Source organism: Podarcis gaigeae (assembly GCF_964106915.1).
Source record: "Podarcis gaigeae genome assembly, chromosome: Z".
Lineage (NCBI taxonomy): Eukaryota > Metazoa > Chordata > Lepidosauria > Squamata > Lacertidae > Podarcis > Podarcis gaigeae.
In genome coordinates this window covers 15508516-15527102 of record NC_139691.1, presented here as the reverse complement: position 1 = coordinate 15527102, position 18587 = coordinate 15508516, and the positions used below count along the sequence as shown (strand labels likewise).

Below are 18587 nucleotides of genomic sequence, written 5' to 3'. Positions count from 1 at the left end.
TGCCCTTCAGAATATGGCAACCCTAAGTTACAGCAACATTATTATTATTACCTGTCCCTTCACAAGCAAGGTTTTAACGATTTAAAGTTCAGCATTAAAGACCACTAAAACATATTGCAGCCACAGGAATAGGGTGGGTCCTGAAAATACACATGTTAGGTGTCAAAAGGTTAGAGTACAGAGGCTCGTGTTCACCATTCCCTGAAAGCTTTATAATGAGCATGGCAAATAAATCTCTGTGGGGAGGGAGTTATACAACCTAGGAGACTACTCTCCTAGGCCAACGCCTCCCCACATTTATGAGGACTACCAAGAGGGCCCCCACTTTACTTATCTTAGTACCCAGGAGCAGTGCTTTTTTCTGGGGGGATGCAGGGGGACGCATACCCCCAAACATTTTGTGAATCTAAGTTTGGGCTCATTGAGGGGCAGTATTTCAATATGAGTAGGAAAATGAGAGTACCCCTAAACATTTTTTTAGGGGGGAAAGCACTGCCCAGGAGGGACTATAGGGAAGGAGGTAGTCTTCCAAATATTTGGGGCCTAAGTCATTCAGGGCTTTAACCACTACCACGGGCACCTTAAATAAGGCCCAGAAACAAACTGACAGACCTCCGCAGTGCCCCCTGCAAACTGAACGGTATCCTTAGAATGTTTTGCGGGTTCTTTTACAGTTAAGGTGTAGAAATGGTTCTCTGAATGTGGGAAGCTTGAAAACCACTATCTTTATTTATTTCATTGCATTTATAGGCCATCTTTTTGTCTAAGGAACTCAGCGTGGGGTACATGGTTCTCCCCCTCCTCATTTAATCCCCACAACAACCCTGGAAGGTAGATTAGGCTGAGAGGCAGTGACTGGCCCAGGGTCAGCTGGGAAGCTTTATGGCCGAGTGGGGATTTATCTATCAGCTTCTAGTCTGGCACTCTAACCACCATGCCACACTGGCTCTTCAGTTTATTAAATGTATGAATTGCCTTTTATAAACATCTCAAGGCGATTTACAAACATATCACAAAAATGGCACAAAGCAGCGATTGAAGATAGGTTTAAAAATTGAACAAAATTAACATTAGCACATAAAGCACAGACCTCGCCCCCCCCCCCCATCTAGCTAGAAAACATTTACAAAACAAAAATATGTATTCAGTTGTTGCCTTCTGATGGAATATTGTTCCACCTCCAAAGAGATGTTACTCTTGGTTACAAAGGAAAAGTTACAAGGGATAAAAATAAACAAATAAATCACACCCCTGGATTTTCTTCCCACAGATCCTCCTTTCAAATCCTGGATGGCTCCAGAGGCACTCAAATTTTCTTTCAGTGACAAATCTGACATCTGGTCTCTTGGCTGTATTCTTCTTGACATGATCTCTTGTGTGAAAGTACGGTACATTTCCCCTTTAACAGTACTGTGACGGTGTTCAGAGTTGGCTCTTGAGAGAGATGGTTACATTAAATACACACAGCATGCGGTTTTCAGTGACTGATATTCAGAAACCTACCAACAGTATATATATAAAGGTATCTCCAACTAGTATCCAGAAGCATGCTGCCTCCAACACTGGAGATGCCTACGATAGGGATAGATAACGGTTGTACCCCCCTCTGTTATGTATATGATAATAGATCTATTCTGCTAAATAATTAGATTTTGTAAATATTAGGATTTAATTATAATTTGTATGTTATAACTGGGATGTGTTATAAGATGATCTCAGTGTTTATTAGAAGGGGTTAATGTAACAGATTTGAGGTGCTTAATTAGCATTTATGTATAAACACATAAATATAAGGCCTTGAGAATGCAATCAAGATCCATGTGTATTGGAATATGTGTGTGTACCTACATATGAGCATCATCAATTATCATGTGAAAATTCAATTAACCTAGGTAAGCATTTTAAGTGTGTACTAGCCATTAATCCTAGTATAGGGACTCAGGTGGTGCTGTAGTCTAAACCACTGAGCCTCTTGGGCTAGCTGATCCAGAAGGTCGGCAGTTTGAATCCCTACGACTGGGTGAGCTCCCGTTGCTCTGTCCCAGCTCCTGCCAACCTAGCAGTTCAAAAGCACACCAGTGCAAGTAGATAAATAGGTATTGGTGCAGAGGGAAGATAAATGGCGTTTCCGTGTGCTCTGGTTTCCATCAAGGTGTCTCGTTGTGCCAGAAGCAATTTAGTCATGTTGGCCACATGACCCGGAAAGCTGTCTGTGGACAAACGCCTCGGCCTGAAAGCAAGATAAGCGTCACAACCCCATAGTTGCCTTTGACTGAACTTAAACCATCCAGGGGTCCTTTACCTTTACCTTTTACCTTAATCCTAGTCAATCAACAAGTGTTGATGAGGTCAAAGCATCAAAAGAACTGAATATTAGAATACAAATGAATAAAGGGGGATTACTTTTGGAAACAGCAGAATTAGGGGAGATAGTACCAGGAGGCAGAGAATAAAGTATGCTTGTACGTGCCCTGGAGACCAAGATAAGCTGCAGAGCAAAAAATATGATGCTGCCATAAGGATAAGCCGGCACTGCATCTTGGGGTGCTGTTGCTGTGTACCCCTCCACTGAAAGCTAAAGGTTACATTTATGCATAAACACTCATATATCGTAAAATTCTACTGCCTCTGCCATGACTGAACTTCCAACGGACACATGGCTCTGGATGAGTTTCTGGAACCCTTGGAATTTTGCTATCGCTCAGCAGATATTGGGGTGGTGTGTAACAATATGTATGTATGGCATACATGTCAGGCAGTATGCTTCTGAATGGGGGAGTGGCACTTACTGCAGGGCCTGCAGCGCTCCTGAGCCACACGTCTCTCCTGGGAGTGACACAGTGACTCGGGTGCCTTGCAGGCTCGGCTCTGCCTTAAAATGGCAGTGTGGGGCTTGCATCTGCCCACCATCTCCCCCCCCCCCCAGGCTGCTGCCCTACAGCTGAGGGGGAGGCAGTGGCAAGGCTCCGTGCAGTGCGCCCTGCCCTGACTCACCTTGCCGTCATCGGTGGCTTGCCTCACCCCCGGATGCAAGGCGCATGTGCTGCTCTGGGCACCTGAATGGCTAGCTATTCCGCTGCTTCTGAATACCAGTTGCTGGAAACCACAGGAAGGAAGAGTATTGCACTCATGTCTGGCTTGTAGGCCTCCCATGGGAGCATCTGGTTGGCCACTGAGAGAAGAGGATGTTGGGCTAGATGGGCCACAAGCCTGACAGAGCCGATTCTTCTTATCACTCAAGCCTTCACAACATTGTATTGAGCACCTCAGCATGGTGGTTACTCATCTTGGGTGTGGGAAAGGGGAAACCATTGGGCATTTTACTACAAACTTCAGTTCTGATAAGCGAAAGTTAACTACTTTTGATTATCATGGGAGAAACTAAGGCCTTTGTTTCCTTCTCACCTTGAAGCAAATTTTACTTAAAAGTGCTTAGCATGGGTTGGATCATGCCTTTCTGGTGCCAGTGGCATAGCTTCCTGCCAAGTAGCTCTGGCAGCTGTAGTCCTGCAAGCAAATTAAGGTGCTTTTAGGGCAGGCATGTCCAAAGTCCGTTTTGGGGGCCTAATCTGGCCCGCCATTCAGTTTAATCAGGCCCCTGTGGCAGTTTATTTCCTGGGGTAAAATCCTAAAGAAAGCTCAACAACTTTGGGATAGAATCATAAAAAAGCTCAACAGATTTGACCCTCTTTGAAAAAAGTTTGGACACCACTTAGGGTATGTCTTTACAGGAAGTGTAACCCTCCTGTGGACCTATTTCCTTCTGTACTTTAGTGATAAACCAGAAGTGAAAGAAAGCAGAACCTTTAGAAACAATAAAACTGTTCAAAGGCTTTGCCAGTTGGCAAGGTCACTTCCATCATTTGAATTATGAATAACCCATGCTTACTTTAGATATTCTTCCTCTGGTGTATGAAGAGTTAGGGGGTCTGCGGATGAAGGCTGGTCTATTAAGGCAAGTGGAGCACTGCCCTGCCTCCTCACTGCCTTCAGCCAACCCCCTTCTACCTGCCTTCCTACTTACATCCAATCCAAAGGACAGCTCTGGCTGCCAGCAGCCTCCTCAAGTCTCAGTTCCTCCATTCTAGAACTCGTGGCTCCACTAATAATATAAGTGTGAGTGCCTTCTGCCCCACCAGTCCCAATGGGCACCAACCAGCACACTTATATTATTATTGGTTACATTTTTGTCCCACTGTTCCTCCCAAAGATGCTCAGAACAGCAGCTATACTGTAAGCAGCTCTGCTACAATGAGTCTGTAAAGAGAAAACATACGCAGATTTTATTATGTGCTCCTTTTGTGTATTTGCATGAGTTTCTTGCAGATTTTATTAGGTGCTCCTTTTGTGTATTTGCATGAGTTTCTTTTTAGGTGAAAGATCCAGTTTCATTGCTGCGTAACATTAAGGAGAATAGCAGTCACCTGGAAGAAGCCCTGATAACTATGAAGCAGATGGATACACCTTTGTCTTCTCTTTTGCTAACGATGCTGACGATTGAACCAACAATGAGGCCCACATCAGGGTCAGTCCTGGGTTTGTTTTCTCCCTTGCTCCACCCAATAACCCACCCAATGCATTTAAAGGACATTTATGCCACTTTAGTAGTCACACCTCCCCCCCCCCAAATCCTTGGAATTGTAGTTTACCCCTCCCACTGCAATGCCCTTTACTATTAACAAACTACAGTTCTCAGGATTCTTTGGGAAAGCCATGGGCTTTAAATGGACTTTAAATGTGTGGTGTGGATGTAACTATGGAAGTTACTGTGATTGTTCACTGAAAGAGAGGGTAGTTGGCTAAACTTAATGGTTTATGCCCCCAATCTCAAAGAGAAATCAGGATCCCTCAAAATGAATGCCCAGCTTTAACAATTAAATAACTCCTCCCCTTTATTTTGCTTATTTTACATTTCTAACTCACCTTTCAGCCCAAATTGGACCCTCAACACAATGTACATATTTTAAACTAATTTATTCCCCACTCCACTCCACTTCTCTTGCTACTTTAGGGAGCTGACTGACAATGCATTTATCAGAGAATGTCTGATTCTTGCTGGGTCACCCTTAGTAAAGGTGAAGAAGACTCTGCCTCCAGGATTACTGGATTTAATACTCAACGGTGGGATCCCAACTGTTCTAGGTAATGCTGGAAAAGCAGCTCTGAAACAGAGGCTTGTAGCTAGCTTGGGAATATGAAAGAATGTAATATATGAGGGGTTGTTTGTGGGCTGCATTTGACTCTCAAAGTGATTCAGATATATCCCCACTTTCAAACACAGTCCCTGCCTTGAACCCCTTCCCCTTTACACCCAATGACCGAAACATGCAGATAATCTGATCTGAAATCATTAAAACCCCATATAATCCTTTTGTTTTAGGCAGATGGGTTAGTGACAGAAAATGTTCTGCATTCGAGGTATTCACAAGCTGTCACATAAGGGCGTGGCTAAACTAAGGCTTAATCCAGGGATTTGCAGTTCATGTTTCATGCCCTTAAATGCAGTGGGTTTGTATCCAATGTTAGTCATACTCAGAGAGTAGACACACTGAAACTGGGGACACGTATTCCCAGTAAAGTGTGTGGGAAGGCTGTGGACATATAGTTGCATCCAACTCAGAGTTGGACCCATGAAATAAATAACCCTAAATTCATTGTGGCATTAATTTTAATGGATCTACTTTGAGTAGGATTAATATTTGACAAGCCACGGGTATTATATGCTGCTATTATCAGAAAACATTAACCTATGCACATTTATAGGCATTTACTAGGGCATTTGAAGAACTTTGAGCTGTATCCAATTCTAATGCTACCAGTCATACAGCTAACTTAGGTCCATTAATTTCAGTGATTCTCCTCTGAGTAGAATTAGCACAGAATACAATTCTGTGTATCCCCCCGTGTGTGTGTGTGTGTGTGTGTGTGTGTGTGTGAAGGATTTCACAGAAAGGTGCTACTATTTTGTCTCCTGCAGAATTCATGCTGTCTTACCAGGATATAGAGGAAGCTCAAGAAAAGTGCATTGAGCGTCTAACTGTCCTCTTGAAAGAAGGAAAGGGTATGCTTTGACTGTGCTGCTGTCTCTCATTGGATACTTATAAACTGATGCATGGGGTTCCATGAGGATAAGGAGCATGAGTCAGAGTGGGAAATCCCCCCCAAAGAGAGTGCAAATGTGGAGGTTTCTCCTGCCTGCCCCTGCCTTACTTGTAATAAACCGGTAGGCATAAACAGTTCTATTTTTGTAGAAAAAGGTGCTGGAACTCACCATGAACACCTCCCTCATTCTTGTTCTGGTGAGTTCCAGCTGAAAAAACCCCCTGGTTTTTTACTTCTCTTTGGAGGGGGGTGTTGTTCAGAGCCAAACTGGATGGGAAAGGCTTATCTTGGTCATAAGATTGGGTCATCGTGCTAGTTGCATGTTCTCAACCCCTACCAGTGGGGTTGAGATTTACTCCATTTCCAGGATTGGGAGAAACCATGAGTGATTAAGGAGATCAGCTATATTAGAGGTGGGGAACTTTTGACTTTTGGCCACTTCCCTCCCAAACCACACCCACTTGCCCCATACCTGATGCCATATGTTACATGGGGGGCAGGAAAAGATGCGGCTGGATTGGCTGTGTGATCAAGAACTTCATTGTACAGCCAATCCATGCAGAAAACAGATTTGAAGTCACATTCTGGTTATGCTTGGCTGGATTGGCTGTGCATCTATGTTTCCCACGGGGTAACTCAATCGTACGGTCAGTTCCTGCAGAAAGCAGCTTTGCCAGCCTTATGCAGCTGCTATATACCTTGTAAGTTCTGCAGCCACGCTGATAGTCACTGCTCCCAGATCACACGGCAAAGTGGCAACCCCTAAAGAAGAAGTGCTGTAGGCCATCATCCTCTGTCCACATCCATATATCTGCATTTCCCAGCATCCATGCAAAGAAAATTAAAAAATTTCAAACTATAAGGGAAGAGCAGTAACAGATTAAAATAATAATAATGATAGCTTCTGTTTCTTCCCCACAGCCAGTCTAAAAGTCTTCTTTGGATTAACGGAGCTTGTTACCTCTGCAATGAAGAATCACATTGATTCTCCTGAGGTACAGTTAGCTGGATATTCTTTGCTGATTGAAATCACTAGCAGAGGTAAGGGTAATGAGCAATGTTTGAGTTCCATACCAATTTTATGAAATTTATTTGTTTATTGAATTTATATACCGCCCTATACTCGGAGGTCTCAAATTATTGGCAGTGTCTTGCTGTTCTTATTGTCTTCTTTTACCTACGTTGAACTTGCTTTAATCTACTTCTTACCATGTTCTTTGACCTCTTTTTTTAGCTGTTAGATATTGACTTGTCCCAAAGCTACGAAGTGGCTCTTTTGATTTGTGTCTCTTTAAAAGTGGGAGGGGCACAGACAATGTAATAAACCAAGTTTAAGTGCTCATCTGCCAGACACCTCAGCTTTCACTATGGTTAACATTGGCTATGGTTTAGTATTATGTGTGAACCAGGTCAGAGACTGTTCCTGAATCCAGTCTTGTATTTATGTAGCAATGTTCTCTTTGCAGTGGAGGCTGGCCCACTGTGACAAATGGAGCACTGCATCACCAACTTCAATCTGCCTTCAGCTAGCCCCCACCTGCCTTTCTTCCTTCTTCTAATATGTCCCAGGGGGTGGCCCTGTCTGCCAGCAACTTCCTTCAAAGTCTGAGTGTTGCCCTTTTCTTTATTTAACAAAACATATAGACTGCTTGATTATAGTAAAACCTCTAAGTGGTTTATAAGAAATTACCAAATTCAGCATGGAGGCAGATGGAATGAGTTGATTCTGCTTATCATTGGCCGTGGCTCCCCCTATTGTTGGCCTCCCTGCCTTACACTCTGTCCTAATAGGCACCAGTCACCATCACTTTTTTATTGGCACCTTTGTGATGAGATATTGGAATGAGCATCTAAAGCATCTGATGCCTCCTTGTTTATGTTCTGCTTTTGGCAGCCATGAGGCAGAACCTGAATATTGAATTCCTAGCCTCCGAAAACATACTCGATTGCCTGTTAGCCTCCATGAGAATTCATTTCAACCACAAAGAGTTGATCTGGATGATTTGCACATTGTTCATGATGATGTCGACTAATGGTGGGTACAATAGACCAGATGCTGCCCTAGTTCAAAGCGGTATCCTGTTTAGCACTGTAACTCTGCCTTTACTCCAGAAAGCAGTGGTGAGCTTGGTCCTGGAGCCTGGTAAGTAATGGAATAATGGTTGCACTCACACTATATATTTAAAGCACATTTACAGGACTTTAACTGTCATGGCTTCCCCCCCAAAGAATCCTGGGAATTTTAGTTTGCCCCTTGCGGAGCTATAATTTCTAGCACCTATGTTGGGCAAAATATTCCTGCAATGCAGGGGTTTGAACTAAATGATCCTTGTGGTCCCTTCCAACTCTACAATTCTGTGATTTTGTAAAGAGTTATACTTCCCAGGATCCTTTTTGGGAAGTCCTGTGCTTTAAATATATGGTGTGTACAGGATCAGTGTTTGCTGACAAACCCCAGGATAGTAATGTGTTATTTCACTCATTACAAAATGTAGACACAGCCAGCCCTGCTATATTTGGGGACCCTCTTTCTCAGGGGACCTGAGCTGCTCCCTCAAAGTCTGCCTTGATGGTAAGTGAGAAGGCAGCTTTTTTTGTTTTAGGGATGAACAGCTAGTGGCTTGAGGGTTCTCTAACCAGACTCTCACTTGTGCCAAGAAAGAGGCAAAGGGCATTTTAAAGTACTCCACACCCCTGTGTAAACAGCAACAGATGCTTAGGGTTTGCACATGCTTCTGCTTTTCCCACCACTTTCTACTGGTAAAACACACTCTTCTTCTGAATCGAAGCAAACATCAGTCAATTGGCTTTTCTGTGGATTGATGTTTGCTCTGATTCAGCAGCAAAGAGTAGGTTTTCCTGGTGAAAGTGGTGGGGCAAATGGAAAACCACTTAGACCCATGCCTAGAAAGCATGGGACAAGCGGAACACTGCTCTGACCTGTGCTTTCTAGGCACATGACAAATGGAGGTATGGACAGGCCCTTAGTTGGAAATCTCAGCTGCACATATGATACGTCTAGAGTGAGGAACCTTTTTTTAGCCTGAGGGCTGCTTTCCCTTCTGGGGGCCATATACTGGTGGCAGATGCTGTGAACAGGGGCAGCATTTCTACACACACACACACACACACACACACACACACACAGAGAGAGAGAGAGAGAGAGAGAGAGAGAGAGAGAGAGACATTTCTCCAGCTTTCATCCAAGCATGCTAGAAGCATTACCAGAGTTCCAAGGGCACATTCCAGACAGACAGAAACACTCAGGAAGGGTGCAAAGCAGGGCTGGTGAGGGGTGTGGCCTGGGGAGAAGCCCAGGGGCCAAATAGAAATGCTTGGAGGGGCCGCATCTGGACCGCAGATGGTTCCCCACACCTGCCTTATGTGAGAAAAGATACAGACCAATGTGAGTCAATAGCTGTGATGCTTCTATGGAGGACTCTGCCAAAGCCCCCATTTCTCTTCATACTGGGGAAAGAAAGCCAAATAACTCTTAACTTGCCTGGGTAATGTACTGGCTGAGAGCCAACAAGCTGAATCTCAATCCAGATAAGACTGAGGCATAGTTAGTGGGTGGTTCGCCAAATCAGATGGATGAGAGGTTGCCTGCTCTTGATCAGGTTACATTGGCTCTGAATGAACTGGTACACAGCTTGGGAGTACTTCTGAATCTGTTGGTTGAGGCTCAGGTGGTCTCGATGGTGCAGAATTCCCTCCATTAGCTTTGGCAGGTGACCCAGCTGTGCCCCAGTCTAGACAGGTATAGCTTAACTTCTGTCGCCTATGTCTGGTAACCTTTAGGTTAGATTACTGCATTGTGTTGTATGTAGGGCTGCCTCTGAAAACAGTTCAGAAAGTTTAGCTGGTGCAGAATTCAGCAGCCAGCTTGCTCACCAGGGCAAGACAGTTTGAGCCAATCCTGACCTACCTGCGCTGTCTGCTATTCAGTTTCCAGATCCAATTTAAAGCATTGGCTTCACCTATAAAGCCTCAAATGACTTAGAATTGCAGTTATCTCAAGGACCACCTCTCCCCAGAACCTTTTGATTATCATCTATGGTGCTTCTTCATGTGCCCCTTTGTGTGCCCCTATAAGAGGTATGGAGGCTGAAAACAGGCTTTTTCTGTGATAGCTCATCATTTGTGGAATGCTCTCCACTGGGAGGCTCATCTGGTGCCTTTGTTATATAACTTTAGATGCCAGGCAAAAACATTCCTGCCCCCCCCCGGCCTTTTAAAATGTGGCCATCTAAACCGGGGAAGGTTATTGGTTTTGTTTCTTAATATATTATGTATTTTTATGTTTTATATTGTAAACTGCCCTATGATCCTCAGATGAACGGCAGTATAGAAATTTAAATTAAAAGAAATAAATATAAATTAACTGGCATTTTTGCTTCCATGGAACTGAGTCAATGGATAGAGATATTACTTGGCCTTGAACCTTCCTCTATTCAAATTCCAGTCTCAGAAAAAAGGTGTGTGTATAAAGTTATTGGGTGTTAGCAATTTAAAAATATAACTAGGTCAGGCACTCCTAAGCTGTGGCCAATGTTCATTCAGATAGTCCTCCATATGCTTGTGGATTTGTGGTTGAAGGCAGAAGAGGGCACATCCATCACATTCACTACTCATGTTGATTTTTAATTGCATTTTAATTGCCGTTTTTATTTCTTAGCACTGTGTTTTATTGTATTGCAATTTGAATTTTATGGTATACAATTAAAGGCAATAGATAATAAATTAAAGGAAGTAATAAACACCATACAGCATCTAGCATGTACAGCAGCATTATAGTGGCCACTATAGACAGAAATTCATTAAGTAATCCACTAAGCCTCTGCACAATTTTCAAGTGTTCTATGGGGATAAAGAAAGGTTTGGGAACTGCTGAAGTACCAGTAGATAGAACAGGAAAAGGCAGAAAGCCTTATGTTATTGTCAAATAACATTGGGATCCCTATCTTTCGTTATGTTTTTAAAACTCTTACATTTCATGCTGTCATCAATTTGCTGAGTGCAAAAAAGAACTAGTGCAGTTATCCAAGTGCCTTCGTGCAGTTACAGCCACTGTCCATTAAAATGCTTTCCCCTTTGCTTCTCAGAAGTTGCGGCTCAGACCCTGAGGAAAGTTGGTGTCTTCACAGACATCCTGACCATTCTGGGTAACTTTGCCCAGGACAAAGAGATCTGCCTTGCTTGCTGTGGGGTTATTTGGAGTCTGGTAGTACATGGTAGGTATGTGTATGTGCAACACGTGTTGGCTTCTGCAGTTGGGAAAAATGCTTCCCAAATTTGTTGACTTGCTCACATCTCTCTGGCAGAAAATGTTGGTGGTTATAACTTGTGTGCCCTGAGTAAAAGCAGAAGCAAGGGAGCAGATCTGCTTAAAGGGCTTTTCTTGGGCCTTTGTTACACCTGACTCTTTCATTTTCAAGGCTCCCCCCCCCCCCTTGTAATAAAAAAAACCTGCTCTGTTTTTCATCTGCTCATTGTAATCCATTGGCTAAATTGCATTGGGTTTTCAAGTCAATATGGAAATATAGCGTGCAAGTGTTTAAACATATTTTGCTTATTATTTATTTATTGGGCTTATATATATTTATTTATACAAATATTTGTATGCCACCGTGTCATAAAAAAGTGCATTACAGCAATAAAATTATAAAACTATACAATAAGAACCATAAAAAGTTATAACAGACATCAGTTAACCATTGTAGAAGGATATATTCTTAATTGCCTGCCTAGGCCTGGTGTACTACAAACATTGTCAGCGGGTATTTAAGAATTGAAACAGAAGGCACCTGCTGAATCTTTGGCCACCTCATGAGAAGAGAAGACTCCCTGGAAAAGACCCTGATGTTGGGAAAGATGGAGGGCACAAGGAGAAGGGGACAACAGAGGACGAGATGGTTGGACAGTGTTCTCGAAGCTACAAACATGAGCCTGACCAAACTGCGGGAGGCGGTGGAAGACAGGAGTGCCTGGTGTGCTCTGGTCCATGGGGTCACGAAGAGTCGGACACGACTAAACTACTAAACAACAACATTCTACAGGATTGGCCCAATGACACTATAGGCTTGGTTTCTTGTTGTCCCCCTAGTTGTTGAGGCTCATTTGGCAATCATTGATGCCCCTGCAGATCATTTCATTGATCAAGCTGAGATGGAAGGGTTCAGGTGACCCCTGAGGTACCATAGGCCTAATTTGTTCAGGTCTTTGTAAATTAATACAAGAACATTGAACCTGGCTCAGTATTAAGTGGCGAGTTTAAACACTAAACATTATAGATAACGAAGACCGATGGTATCCATTCACGCCAGCTGAGAGCTGATGGCATGTGTGCTCCCTTGGCCTGGGTTCCCTTGGTTCTGCCTTCCCTCAGTGCACACAGATCTTTAGCAGCCCCAAGCTTACGTATTCACTTCATTTTACCGTTGCCCACCCAAGAGCTTTAGGGAAGGAGCAGGCTGTAAAAGCCAGTCATCTATTTGCTACCTCATACAGTATTGCCTTCTTCTGTTGATACAGCAACCAATGTGGCTGAAAGCCCCCTGAAGTATGCTATTGAGGTTGTCTCTATAATCCTTCACATGCACCTTGAGGATGTGGAAGTGGCTGAGGCGGCATGCTGCGCTTTCTGGGCTCTTTCTCTCCACGGTGAGCTTTCAAGATCTGCTTCATCCATAGTAGTGGGACAGAGGAGCTTAACTTCCCCCATCTGGGGACGGTGGGTATTATTTCAAAGTACAGCTTACAAGCACGCTTCTCAACCAAGATTGGCAATGGTGGGCAACTTGCTCCGCATGATTGATCTTCCCCCAGTGCCCATCTCCAAGGCAGTGCTAATTAGCTAGACCCAAAAAAGGCCTCCCTAGACACACACACACCCATGCAAAACTGAGCTGTGCGTTCTAAAGCACACTCCAGAAGAGTCTCCAATTTGGAGTAATTCCACAATGATTGCTTAAATATTCATCAGCACATGATCAGTCGAGAAAGAATTGTCTCCTGCTGCTAGAAGCTTTAAAATTTAAAGAGAAAAGCCATATTGCACATTCCCATTCTCTGATTATTTCATGTAAACCAGGAACAACAAACCCTAACAGTTCTTCACCCATCTTTGGAGCAAAGTTAGGGGTGGGAAGTCATCAAAATGGCATTTGCTTAACCGGATTCCTCCCCCCTTTCCTCGCCAGGTTGCATAGATGAAGTTAATTACGAACCCTATTCCTTGCTTATCCTGGAGGCTCTCCGGAAACATCCTGAAAGGCCAGTGCTGGCAAAGAACGCCTGTCTGGCATTGGCAAGCCTCTTGAGGACATCTGGTAATAGCCTATATAATGGGTTGGGCAACATTTGTGGCCAGCACTACTTGGCACATTAACTGTGGAATCCTACGAGCTGCTGTGCAAGTCGCTGCACCAGTGCAATGATTCAGAATAATGCAATTGATCCATACAGGACTTTCTGAGTGAGATGTGGATAGGGCTGACAGACTAGCTGTTCTTACTGTAGATGTTTTGGAAAGATTTGGAGATGACTTAAAGGGGTTTGGCATTCTGTCCTGAGATGTTGACAAAGAACATACAACTATGTAAAAGACAGAGGTGCAAAGGCTCATTTACAGATGACTGGTTAGTTTTATTGATTACATGAAGATAAACAATCCCAAACTTTTGCAGGCATCCAAACTTTTTGGGTTGGTCTAGGTTAAATTATATTTTACACATCAGATTGCTGGCTATGTTTATGCTGTATTTTTAATATATACCTAGATATTTATTTATTGCTATGGAGGGGTGTAATTTTAAAACAACCAATTAATGAAGATAATGTGGTCCCACACAATCATTGCCCAGCCATGAGATGCTACCAGTAATTATTTCTTAAGGCACCCAGAGGAACACAAGCCAGTGCTAATAGACGCAGAGCATGGCAAGGTTATGCCTGAGCACTCACAAGTCAGAGTGGTTCAGCTTTCACCACATTGCAGGTGGGCAACAGATTGTTTGCAGAGGAAGATTGGTGGTCAGGCACCTTCTGATTAACAAACTGTCTCCCTTTTTCCAGAGTTGTGTGGTTTCCGGTTCATAGTAACCGATGAGAAGGGCAACGGGATTGTCCTGCTCAAAGACTGCTATGAGCTCCACCGTGAGGATCCTGAAGTTGTGGAAAACATTTGCATCTTGATTAATGAGATGTTTAAATATGGCAAGTCTGTCTTCTTTGGAATCCCAGCCTGTGTGCTCTGCAAACCAATAGGGGGTGGGGAGAAGGATCTGGGCCTTGGGTTCCAATCCATGTTTAAACAAGGACTTTCAAGGTAGCCTTGAGCAAGTGAAAATGGTTAATGAATTACCAACCTCCCTCACAAGCAAACCCAATCAGAAGGAATTTTTACTCCAAGCCTTGAGGGATGGAGTGCACTAGAAATCTAAAACACTAAGGGTTGTATCAAATGTAGCAACCAGTTAAAAGTCTCTGGGTTGTATTCAACTAAGTTTTACTTAGTGAGTAGACCCTCTGAAATCAATGGACCCAAGTCATTCATGTTTATTACTTTCCATGGGCCTACTCTGAGCAGGACTAGCATTGGATACAACCCAGTTAGTGGTATATGTGTTCCACAGGCAAAATGTTTTGTGCCAGTGGAACATTGTTGGGCAATAGATTGCACAAGGCTACAGCAACCTGCTTACACAATTTGCTGCATAACAAGCTTCCGCTAGCGCAATTGTTGCAGCTTCCAGTCAGGCTACTGGGGTCTATATAGTTCTGTATTGTCCACACTGACTGTCAGAAGCACTCTACGACTTCAGACAGCAGTTTCTCCCAGTCTTACCGGGAGATGCCAGTAAGGACTCAACTTGGGATGTTCTGCATGCAAAGCAGATTCTCTATCACTTAGCTATGGCCCTTTACCCACTACACATCTGATATCATAGGATGCCACCATTGTTGAGGAAGGTCAGACAGAAGGCAGGGAAATGAATTAGTAATGCTCACTCCATAACAAGGGTTGATTCTTCCCTTTCTTTGAAATGCAGGGGAAATAGTTTTGGAGATGGTTTCCCAGCACATTACTGAGATGCTGACTGAAATGAAGAACCGGTTTACATCTAGTCTGGTAAGCAAGGATGCTAGAGATTAGTGAACAATCTTGACACTTCAGTAAGAAGCCCTGTCTTTTCTATAGCTACCTAGAAGGGATAATACAAATGATAGCCTCTGGCCTACAATAAAGCCATTGGGCTAAAAATAATAAACTAAAAAGATTGGAAGTTGCCTTCTGTTCCTCAGCTGTTTAAAGTCAGCATCTTATAGGACTGGCTCCAGGGCTTGGTCTTGTTGTGCACCTAAGGCTCACATCCCTTCAGAAGGGCCTACCTTTTTAGCTGCAAAGCCTACTGAATGGTGTATTTTGCTTATTTTTGAAAACTGCCCTGGGGGACTTAGGAAACACAGGAAGCTACAGTTAATACCATTGATATTCATCTAAACTCTGTATTGTCCACACTGATTTGGCAGTGGCTCTTCAGGTTTCAGGCAGGGAGGTCTTAGTCCCACCTGGAAATGCCAGGATTGAACCTGGGGCCCTTTGCATTCAAAGCAAGGTGGTCTACTTATATGGCTTTGGCCCAGTACCTGACATATATTAACTCCCCTTATGAACCTGCCTAGGTGCTAAGATCCTCAGGTGAGCACCTTCTCTTGGTCTCATCAACATCAGGAGCATGGCTAGTGGTGACATGAGATTCACACATTGTGGAATTCCCTCCCAAGAGGTTAGAGTGGCTCCCTTTTTTTATCCCTCTACTAGCAAGTTAAAGAATTTCTATTCAAACAGACCTTTGGAAACACAGGCGCAGATGATGCTGATTGCTGGGCTGCTGTCTGGGCAAAACTAATTTAATTGCTGCTTCTACACATGTTTTGATGTATTTTACCTACGGTTTTTAAGTAGTTTGTTTTTATTAACTTTGCATTTTATAATGGTGATTTAAAGGTTGGAAGCTTCCTTAAACTTGGGAGAAAGTCGGGAGATAAAAACATTAAATCAATAAACACCACTGAACCATGGCCCCATCCCTAAATGGTCAAAGAGCTGTGTAGAAATGTAACAAAACAGTGGTAAGCCCAGGAAGTTCTTCACTTGCCCTCTCTAAGCCATGTCAAGCAACAAGAGAAGAGAAAGGAGACACAGCAGCATCTTGCCTTATGCTACATCACTGAATGGCTGCATGGATTGGTCCAGGAGAAAACAAGTGAAGGAATTAGTGTGTCAGGAAGAAACAAACAGGGTACCACTGAGAGCATCTTGCAGGGCTGTCTTAAGCATATCTGGCACCATGGTGCAAAGCTCCCTCCGCCCCCCCCCCCGGGAGGTTTTTAGGGAGGACGGTGCTGCCGGTGGGCTGGAGGAGGCAGGCAGTGGCTGGAGGACGGCTCCTCCAGTGGGGAAGAGGCGGGGGCTGGACACAGCACCTCCCAGCTCAGCTGGCCGCTTTGTGCCACGGTGGCCACAGCAGACGGAGGCTCCGGGCACAACGCTGCTTCGGCGCAGCATGGCAGAGTCAGGTGAGGGCAGCGAGCTGATGCCAGGAGGTGCCGCGTCCAGCCTCCACCTCTTCCCTGGCGCCCTCCAGAACTTGGCACCCTGCACCACTAGCCTCTATGGGTAAGACACCCCTGGCATCTTGTTTAAAAAACAAGATGCATTTAAAGACACCCTGTATTTAAAGCATTACAATGCCACTTCAAACAGCCATGGTTTCTCCCAAAGAATCCTGGCAACTGTAGCTGGTTAAGGGTGCTGAGAGTTGTTAGGATATTCCTATTGTTCTTTCAGAGGGACTGACTGTTGAACCACTCAGAGAGGAAAAGGGGACTCCTAACAACTTGCAGCACCCTTAACTAACTGCATTTGCCAGGATTCTTTGGGGGAAGCCATGACTATGTAAAGTGGCACTGTTGTGCTTTAAATGCAGGGTACAAATGTGGCCTTTGACTCAGTACTTTAATCTTGCATTCATTAGTTTTAATTTTCAAGCTTTAAAGGGACACAGCATACATCTGAAAAAGTCGTAGGAGGATTGGCATAAAAAAGGAGCTACCTTAATGAAAAGAAGTTTTAAAAACAAAACAAAAACTGGCATCTGACACTTGCTTATTACCCCAACCAGGAAATAGTTGCTCTAGCAGAAAAGGCACTCTCTAAACTGCAGAAAAAGGTAAATGATATCAAAACACAAACATCAGCTTTTTATTTTGAAAGCTCTGAATCTTCAGAAGTATTCTTTAAAGCATGTATCTTTTACCCCTACCTGCAGGGCTCCTTGCCTGAAATGAGACAAGTCTCACTCTAGAAGATTGCTCCTTTGCACTATTTGTAAGTCAGCAACAGCATTCAAGCAACCTGCCATATTTCAGGGAAATCTTAAACATTCTATACACTTTTGTTTTACAAAACAGTCAATAAATATGAATACCAGATGAGAATATGTGGTCCTTCAGTTTGGTAGTCAATGCTATTTTAAAAATTAGGAAATCCAATCAAGGCATCTACTTTGTCCCTTGTCTGTGGTGTTGCCGAGGTATTCAGCTTCAGATGCTGATTTTTAACTAATCCAATGAATTTTGGGGATTTTTGCTGCTCCATATACTTTATTTTTACTTGCTCTTGAAACTTCCCCCTTTCAAAAGCAGCTTGTCATACACAGTGCTATTTGAAGAGCGAGAAATCTTGCCTAAAGCTCCCCTTTCTGCCTGCAGAACTAGTTCTCTGGATGCTAGTGAGAGAAAGCAGCTGGTGACCTGAAAGGAACTGTAAGCCAACTGATTATCAGTGTTTACAAGCAGTTGTCACAAGAATCATGAAGTGCCTCTATTTTCATGGCTTATTATGCTTCCAGGTTACAAATATACAAGTTTGCATAGATTTTGAAGTTTATGTGGAATTCCTCTGGCACTCAGGCCAATGGCTCCGAGCTCTTCTCTTGACTTCTGACAGCTTTGTATGTTCACCAAACTGATGCCAGAGGTGTACTTGCTACAGCTGTTCACCTTTCAAATGATTCATTCATTGTCCAGCAACAATGCCCTGGGCCCTGCTGGTTCCCATCTGCCGGTACATAAGCCATATCAACATTTTGGCTGGCTCATGTTTCACTTTAGGGGGGAACAGGTTGTCTAATTTCAACAGCCTATTTGAAAGCAGGAACCTGATTTATCTCAACAGAAGCTCAATGGTATGCAGAGTTGGCGAAGTTTTCATATATTTTCAATATGATAGTACAGTCAGCTCTATGTGCAAACAAACACACTATCTTCAAAAGTGAGGTTATGGGTAGAGGCAGCTGTTTCTTTCTTTTCAGAGCATTTATGGAGAGAAATCATAGACTTCATTGGAGTGGCAGGTGAAGCACTAGTTTGGTTATTGGGCTTGTGCTATCCTTGAATGGTATATCAAATAGCAAATT

General features: G+C 43.6%; 1 protein-coding gene across 1 annotated transcript in view; it reads left to right on the top strand.

Annotated features, from left to right (window-relative positions):
• Positions 1–17607, top strand: part of STKLD1 (serine/threonine kinase like domain containing 1) — a 29193-nt gene extending 11586 nt beyond the window's left edge. Inside the window, exons 8-20 of the mRNA XM_083721394.1 lie at positions 1271–1383; positions 4374–4525; positions 5012–5142; positions 5978–6061; positions 7024–7143; positions 7997–8137; positions 11208–11336; positions 12637–12765; positions 13305–13433; positions 14179–14319; positions 15156–15235; positions 17292–17338; positions 17437–17607. Coding sequence (XP_083577520.1) covers positions 1271–1383; positions 4374–4525; positions 5012–5142; positions 5978–6061; positions 7024–7143; positions 7997–8137; positions 11208–11336; positions 12637–12765; positions 13305–13433; positions 14179–14319; positions 15156–15235; positions 17292–17338; positions 17437–17452 — 1412 coding nt within the window. The 3' untranslated portion in view covers positions 17453–17607. The remainder of the gene's footprint in view (positions 1–1270; positions 1384–4373; positions 4526–5011; positions 5143–5977; positions 6062–7023; positions 7144–7996; positions 8138–11207; positions 11337–12636; positions 12766–13304; positions 13434–14178; positions 14320–15155; positions 15236–17291; positions 17339–17436) is intronic.
• Positions 17608–18587: the final 980 nt, after the last annotated feature.